The sequence below is a fragment of the Apteryx mantelli genome, chromosome 21 (assembly GCF_036417845.1).
Source record: "Apteryx mantelli isolate bAptMan1 chromosome 21, bAptMan1.hap1, whole genome shotgun sequence".
Classification (NCBI taxonomy): Eukaryota; Metazoa; Chordata; class Aves; order Apterygiformes; family Apterygidae; genus Apteryx; species Apteryx mantelli.
The window spans coordinates 7808276-7816582 of NC_089998.1; the positions used below are offsets into that span (position 1 = coordinate 7808276).

Sequence of the window (8307 nt, forward strand, 5' to 3'; positions counted from 1 at the left end):
TGAGAGGGATTTTCCACTCCAATTTAATAATAAGCTCTTTAAATTACAAGGGGAAGTGGGGACTTGGAGCTCGGTCACCTTCACAACGCTTTTAGGGCAAGAAGGTGGAAAAGCCCAGGGTTTCACTGGGCTCAGAACAGGCCACACATTTACCGGTTACAGGTAAGCAATGTTTTAAGAGAAAGGTTTCACAGTTGTCTGAATTTCTGCTCTTGGAAATATGCCTGAAACGACTCTCCACAAACTGCTCAAAAACAGAGAGCCAAAGATAAAGCTGCTGAAGCTCATTCTGTCTACTCAGAGACTTGGCAGAACTTCTCCAAGTGCCAAGACTAGACCAGGGATGTGCATCTACACCTATGAAGTCAGAGGAGCCAAAGGGGCCAAAGAGGCAGGAGTCCAGAGCTGCCTGGCCACACAGCATCCCAGAGGCCAGGGCAGCAACCTTCGCCTCGGGGCAGTGATGGGAACCTTAGGAAAAACCCAGACCCCTCAGTAACTCACCACCCAAATTACAAGGAAAAAAATCAACACCCCACTTTGTGATGCGAAAGGCACGAAATGCAGAGCTTAAAGGTAAGCACACTTTGAATACTTGCAAAACATGACCCTTTCGTTTGAGGTGTTACTGCAACAACGAGCAGCACATCTGCAGGCTGAAGTGCCGTTGATTGTGTTCCTTAAGCTAGTCTCAATTTTTCCATTGTAAACCCTTCTTTCACTATTTTAAGAAGTCAGCTGTAAAAATTTGCTCTAGGCTGGAACTTGGCAACCAAAGGCTGTCTGGGAGAAACTTATTTTACATGCACAACCCCTCTCTCACATATACAATACAGAGAAAGGCTTGGGTTGGAACACCAAATCCTCCTGAAAGTTGGCCAGTTTAAAGATCCTGTTTGCATGCTTGATTTAAAAAAAAAATTAAAAAAAAAAGTTAGCAGATAATTAGTGTGGCCCGACTGCTTTTAGCATTACAAAATGTATGTACACTTTTCTGATGGCCAAGATATACACCCTGAGAGTGGTTATTGTGTGTGGAATGCAGTAGTTAAATTTATAAAGGAAACTCTTTGCACATTTTAAGTAAGTGTGGGCTATGAGAAATAAAAAGTTAAATTACACCATAAAAATGGAGGAGGGTTTGTTTAAAAAAATCCTGAAGCAGTCTTTGTACTTGCATTTGCTGAAACAGGACACTTTTCTGGAAATATGAATTTTAAGTACAAAGCAAGTTAACAACCAAGGTTAAGAAAAAGTTATTTTGTGGTGCATTTTGGTGAACCTGGTTTTTTTTTTTTTTTTTTTTTTTTTTTGGAAAGTACCCTGCAAACCTGTCCCCTTGATCCTGGCGTAAAACCAAGGGTGTGGAACAGAGTCCCAACCTGGTTATCCAAATTTTAACCAGCAAAGGATCCCAAACTCCAGTATGAGGTTGGGATTTTTTCTTTTTTTTAAACTACATTGACCAACAACTTTAATCGCAAACTTTTAAGGGGTACCCACCATCACAGAGCACTACAATTCACACTGGGATATACACTTAAATTGTGATTTTTCAGAAAAGCAATAGTGCTTGTCTTCCATTTCAAGGTGCCGAACTCCACTAAACATTACAGAAATCCTTGTATTTCTGACAAGGATTTCTGACATGTTTTGCCAACCAGCCAGCTGAATTTCAACAGCAATAGCTATCATTATAAGTCTGAACTTACCTGGGGTCCTCTCTCTCCTTTTGCTCCTGGATATCCCAGTAAAAATGGAAATGGAGTAGGCCCGAGGGGGTCAAAGATTTGATACCCATCCGTTGCAGCTGGGGTTGTGAGGCTGAAGGCCTGTGCTCCGGCTCCGGTGACGGGACGAGCAGACCCCAGAGGCGGTTTGGAGTACACCAGAGGGACGTCGCTAGGATCCGCTTTCCTGGCGGGGGGCGGCACATGCTTCTTTGGAACGGGCCTATTGCTTGGGTTCTGCGCGGTTTGCTTTAGGGTCACAAAGTGGACATTGCTGGTTGTGTTATCGGTCATCCTTCTCATTGGCTTTACAGTACTGGGTGTTTCAGAGGGCTCAATGGCTGGTTTTTGGTTGATCTTGTTTTTGGTCTCTTGCTTGGATTCCTTCCTGCTGGTCACGGCAGGGCTCTGGCTCGTAGGTGGGGCCTTTCTGGCAGTGGGAAGGGGAGTTTTCCCCATGCGTGTGCTGGGAGTTGGCTGAGATATCCTGAGGGTCGCCGCTGTCACCCGAGCGAGTGAACGGGTGGGCGGCTGCATTTCAGTACTCGATGAAACAGGAGACGGTGCCACTGTGACCTTTGTGGCTTTGTTTGTCAGTCTTGGCAGGGGCAATGTGGATGAGACCGATGGGATGGTTGTTGCACCTGAGCTCCGAGTCTTTAGGGGTGCAGTGACCCTGCCAAGCTCCAAGGATGGGGTCACAGTGGTCAGGTTTTTCAGACCCTGAAGCGAGGGCTCCATGTGCTGGAGGGTACTTGGGGAGGCATTGGGATCCCTCGGCAGGAGTGGGATGAGGGGGGGCAAGTTTGGCCGGTAGGTATCTGCTTGCCTGCACTGTTTTTTCAGGTATTTACAGTAATGATGAGCTGCCTTGGCAGAAGGATAAATATCGAACTGGCAGATGGCTCCTTCAAACTGCACGGAGTGCTGGTTCATCTTTCCAAAGAGGAAAGATCCGTGTGGATCCAATGCCTCGTCCTTTTTAAAATGCAAATCCGCATGTACTCTGTGCTTCCCACAAGAAGTAAATAAAGTGACTGTCTGGCCTCGGATATTGATGGCCATATTGTGCCACTGGCCATCATGGACATCGTAATCAAAATATACAGAGCGCTTGTGGCCCACGTAAACAATAATCTTCCCAGGCACAAACTGGACCCCCAGCTGCAGTTTTTTCTTTTTACTCTTGACCGCAAAGAGAAAAGCGTTGTTGATACGGTGGGAGCACAGGCTCAGCACCAGGACCAGGTCAGTGCTGGAGCCTGCAGGGAAGATGGTACTGACCGGTGCTTCGATACGTGCTTGCTGAGTGAAGATGACCCCCAATTTGAAAGGAATGACCCCCTGAGGAACTGCACGTGACAAGGACCATCCGCTCGATGGCTTCTTCCCTGCCAGGCCCAGTCTTTGAAGAACATCCACATCTGAAAAGGAAGCACAGAGAAAATGTTAGTCATTAGGCAACCCAAGAGCTGGATCCACATAAGATGGATACAAAGGGTCAAGCTAGTCAGTGCAAAAGGGAGACAGGTTACAGGAGAGCCCAATCATCCTCTGACACAAATGTGTTCAAATAATCAGAATACAGAGCACTCAGCTTTTTTACCCACACTTAACGTCAGGAACAAGTGCACGCTCAACTCAGTAATCAGCAATTCCCCCAATGCATCAGCTCCACGGTGCCTCCAGCTCTCTGTCCTGTCCCACCAGGGACCAGCTCCAGATGTTCTGGAGGGAGCTGACCTCACCACAAGGAAATTTCCCACTGAGCACCAATACTCCATTTCTCTGGGATTTAATTCTGAGTACTGACCACACAGCTGGAGAGGAATTTTGAATAACAGACCGAGCAGGGATTGCAAAATTTTATATCCCCAGAAGGCAAGGAACAGAACTTTCAAAGGGAGCAAAAGCCTTGTATCTGTCTCCTTCCAGATTAGTAGGCACCAGCTTTTGATCTTTGAGACTCTGAAGAGTTTAGGGAAGTGAAGGTGCCTCCCAGCATGAAAAAATTGCACCTAGATTTCCCCAAACTGCTTAAGGTTCTCAACAGCAGCACTTTTTTCCCAGCAGATCATCTTACAGCTTTAAATTATTTTCCTAAGTAGGAGGAATCAGACCTGGTTTGTGAAGGGCTGTGAGTCCAGTTATGGCTGTCGCTGAGTGGTAGAAGTAGGGCTTACCTCTAGCCTTAGTCACCTAGGAGTTGAGTGTCTTGTTTAAGAGAGGATGGGAGGGATTGCTGTCTGGAGGCACCTATCCCTCTCCCCTGACTCTGGGAGAAGCCTGCAAAGGACGGGCAAGCCAAACCCTCTGGTTTCCAGCCCCACGGTCTGACAGGAGGCACAAACAGCTCAGAGTCCAAGGCAGATTCACAGGCAACAGCAACACAAACTGGAGCCAGCGGGCTGCAACTTCAATTGAACTACTTAACTGGGAAAGACACTCAGGCCTACGCGAGAAGAGCTACAAAGGTAAGTGTGTCCAGACCTGAAGAAGGGGTTCACATGCCCAAAAGCTTGTTCATTTATTACAGCTCTAACATATGGTCTAATAAAAGATGTTAAACACATGGTAAAGACAGTTAAAGGTAAGACTATAACGATTGCCATGACACTACCACTGTTGAAAATGAGTGAGGAGAATAGTATTTCCTTCCCTCTTCCCTGCCCAAATGCAATCCCCATTATTCAATGGCCAGCTAAGCCTGCTATTTAACTGTTCGGTGGAGAAGCCAGGCCGGGCAGGCTGCTTGCCTTGGCTATTTAGTCCAAATGCCGATCTCGCAAGGTAAGAATTCAACAATCAGAAATGCAGCAGTGCCAATCATGGCTGCACATCAGCTAACATCATAGGATTGCAGCTTTCCTAGATTAAAAGCAAAAGCAAATCAAAGCTTGTTCAGACAAAAAAAACAGCTGGTTTTCTAAAGGGGCCTTGGAATTTGGCCTCCTTCACCCTTAACTACTAAATATTCAGCACAATTCTCAATATTTGGAGAACTGGCACTCAAAAAGAGTTCCTCAGTGTTGGCCAGAAGGGCTGTAGACTCAAGCCAGTGTGAGGCCTGTAATGTCTCTGACCAGGAAGGGAGGAGAATAGAGAGAAAAGCTCAGTTCCTTGACTTTGGCAAAAATCTTGGCCATTTTTGTATGGAAGAACAAGTCAATCAATATTTACTGTGTCTGAGACCAGCTTTATTCCCACCTCCCTTTTCTAAGGCAGCTTTACTCATTTTCTAGCAGAGACTACCCTGGAGAAGACAGACAAGAAAGGGGATGGAAATTTTTCCAGTCTATGCAGAGGGGATAACTTATTGCACAGCGTGTGCAAGCGTTAATAATGGTACTTCTCCCACACTAAGAAATCTTGGTCCCCCACCATTTATGCCATATTGCCCAAAGGGGATGTCCATCAGCATAGCAAAGGCAAAGCCTTCCCCTCTCTGTGTTGAATGGAGGAAGCACAGAAGTATCTTCAGACTGGACCATTTCCAGAGCCCATGAAACAGTAAAGGCCAAAGACTGTCTCTAGTGAAGTCAAGCGGGACCCTTGCCACAGACTTCAAAGGCATCAGGATTTAGCCCTAAGGAAATAAGTTTGCTGCTTAAACTAGGAGCTAGTCTCCAGCTTCCAATTTCTAGGTGTATTTTTAGCTTCTCTCCCAGAGACAGACTGTGGAGTGGCTCTGCAAGGCAGAGATACTTTACACTCCAGGAGGTTATTCATTTGGTAGCTGCTCTGCAAAGACATAAGGATGTTTCCCTGCTCAGAGGATGCTGCTGCTGCTCGAAATACCAATCCAACTGCCTCATTAGCAACTGCATCAGACAGTACTCAAGAAAAAGGAGAAAAGCACAACCCAACCTCTCCTCTCCCTCAAAACCCACTAAGATGGAGCCAAATTCTAGATGCTTACGCAAAGCCTGATTAAAACAAACCTCAATGCAGGACACGTATGTGGATTTTCCAACACCAGGTCCAGGCACACAGCTCCGGACTCCTGTATACCCAGCCTGTCTGCCTCTCCATCCCATGCCAACTGCACTGAGCTGGTGGGGCACATCCCCAAGGATGATGAGATGTCATGGACTAACGTAAAACGCAAAATAATTTTGGCTTCTTTAAATAGCACCAGGTTTAGCAAAGCCTTTTTTCCCCTTCAATTTTTTTCCTCTGTAGATTTTTCCATCAAAACACATTATTTAAAAAATCCATTCACTTAGAGCTGCCTGGTCCCAGGCGCCTTGATGCTAGTTGCAGCACTCCTGTAGCAATATTTGAGAGAGTGGGAAAAACTTTTCTAACAGAATATGAAGCGAGATGCACAAGAGATTCTTGAACAATTATGTGATTATGTCTGAAAGAGGGGATAAAATGTTTTATTGCCCTCTCCTTCCCCCCTTCTTACCCTCCCTCCCTCTTCCCCCACACCAAAAGCTTTATAAAAAAAGAAGTAAAAAGGCAAGAGAGAAACACATCTCTGCTTCCTGGATTCTAACACCTGAGATCTGATGCCCACAACCAAAATTAGGTTGAATAAACATTACATTTCCAAAATTCATTGTCCAGACCCTTAGTCAGTGCACATCAGACGAACTCACTAACTCACGATATTCTGGATTTGTAGCACTTATGGGAAAGTAACCTTCTGCATTCCCTGGCTTTCCTGTGCGCAGGAAGACCCCTAAGCCTTACAGCAATAACTGCGGTGTTTTCAAAAGCCAAAAGCATTGGCCTAATTTCACCCTCACTCAGATCTATGAACAAGCTCTTATTTGCTTTTGTAAATCTCATATTTAAAAATCTCGAGTGATAACATGGTCTCAAGTCACCAGTGTTTACTTACAGCCTTGGCTTTCTCAAAAGTTTTTGATGTGAGCAGCCTGAAGAGCAGCCTGGCTCCGACTGTAAGGAAACCGAGCAGGATGTTTTAATTCCTTTATCACAGAGAAAGTACACAGAAAGTGGGGAGATATCTACCACGCTAAGGTAATGCAATATGAGTAAAGCAAAAGAGTTTGTTTTATACTGATCGTAACAGCCAAAAAAGATGCCAACATCCCATAATTATCATTGGAGTAAAATGATGGATAAAGACGATTCTAAACAGCACATTAAAATCTACTTGAAAAAGAGATGCCAAAACACAGTATTTGCTCTGCCTCTTTATGAGCTGACATAAAACTTGCTCTGAAAACTGCTTGACTAAGTAATTCAGCCAGATGTTCACCTCTTTTGCATTGAAGCAGAATTTGGAAAGTATTACACTTTTCGAAATTGCTGATGGCAGGGATGTATTTTCTTTTTTCTGTAAAATGGCTCCATGGGCTGGCTTACAGCTGAGCATTGACCAACTTTCTATTTTTCCTTCATGTTTTGGAGACTAAGAGGAGAGACCTGGAGTCTGCTAGTCCACTTATTGTTGTCTACTGATTACAGAGGAAGCTGTTCAGTTCCAGCATGTACCCTGAGCAAACCAGCCATGTAGAAGAGGTGTTGCTATTTTAAGATGAGATGGCTTCCTGACAAACAGATGCTGCAGAGATGCTCAGCTCCCACTATCAGCCGTAAAAACAGATTTCTTTTTATCTTCGTCAGCTCTGAAGCTTTCTGTCTCCTCATGTCACTGATGATTATGCCCCAACCTTTTGTCCTGTGCCCACAGCAGCACTGGGAGGGGATGCTCAGAGTGGGGTGTAAAGACATGGCGAGAATATATAAACATCCCCTATGGAACATCCCCCCTGCAGTGTAGGAGCTACTTGAGCCAGACATGGTATTTCTGTTATTAAGAAGCCATGTGGGACTTTCTTTTCTTGAATTCACCTTTTAGTTTTAGAACCCACTTAAGTTTGGTATGTACAACATCCTACGTGCCTGCACTGGGTCGCACAGGCACGACCAGGTTGCATTCGAGTCAAGGAAAAACCCACCTGCCAGAGACGTTTAATTCCTTAATGCCCTGGCCTCAAGGGGCACTTTCTAAAAGCAGTTAAGTGCCAGTAAATGCAGGTAGATGCCAGTGACATTTTCAGATACACCTAAGTGCTTCATTCCCACCATTTCCACTAGGCAGGCAGGCACTTCTGAAAATCCTATGGGGCACATAATCACCTGTAAAAATCTGGTTCTTTTGCCAGCTGTTAACTGCATCATCTATATCATCAGTACTGCAATGATCAGTAGTAAAAGCATTTAATTCTATGCATTAGGCTCAGACATTGATTAGATGATGATCCTAAACTCATACAAAAGCCTTCAGCTTTTACTTTGATTGAAAGGAAAAGAAAGAAAGAAAAAAAGGAAAAAAAGGCGAGCAAGCAACAAGTATAATTTACCTTCAGAATTTCCCTGTGTGAATCCCAGGAACCAGGTAAAACATAGAACAGTCCAGAGAAAGCAGAGTCCCCTAAAAATTGGAAGAGAAGAAAAAAATGAGTTTCTGCAATATTGCTAACAAAAACTAGCACTGTTAAAGGCCTTCTCCTTGATCATAAGTCTAGTGAAGTCAGTGGCAGCGTCCAGCTGACTCTAGAAAATGGAGAACCAGCACTTGGCAGCACAGCATTCACTT

General features: G+C 44.8%; 1 protein-coding gene across 1 annotated transcript in view; it reads right to left on the reverse strand.

The window, feature by feature from the left end:
* The window catches only part of COL27A1 (collagen type XXVII alpha 1 chain), a 154331-nt gene extending 151050 nt beyond the window's left edge, over positions 1-3281 (reverse strand). Inside the window, exons 1-2 of the mRNA XM_067309369.1 lie at positions 3266-3281; positions 1713-3154 (exon numbers count right to left, since the gene is read on the reverse strand). Of these exons, the coding sequence (XP_067165470.1) occupies positions 1713-3154; positions 3266-3281 (1458 nt within the window). The remainder of the gene's footprint in view (positions 1-1712; positions 3155-3265) is intronic.
* Positions 3282-8307: the final 5026 nt, after the last annotated feature.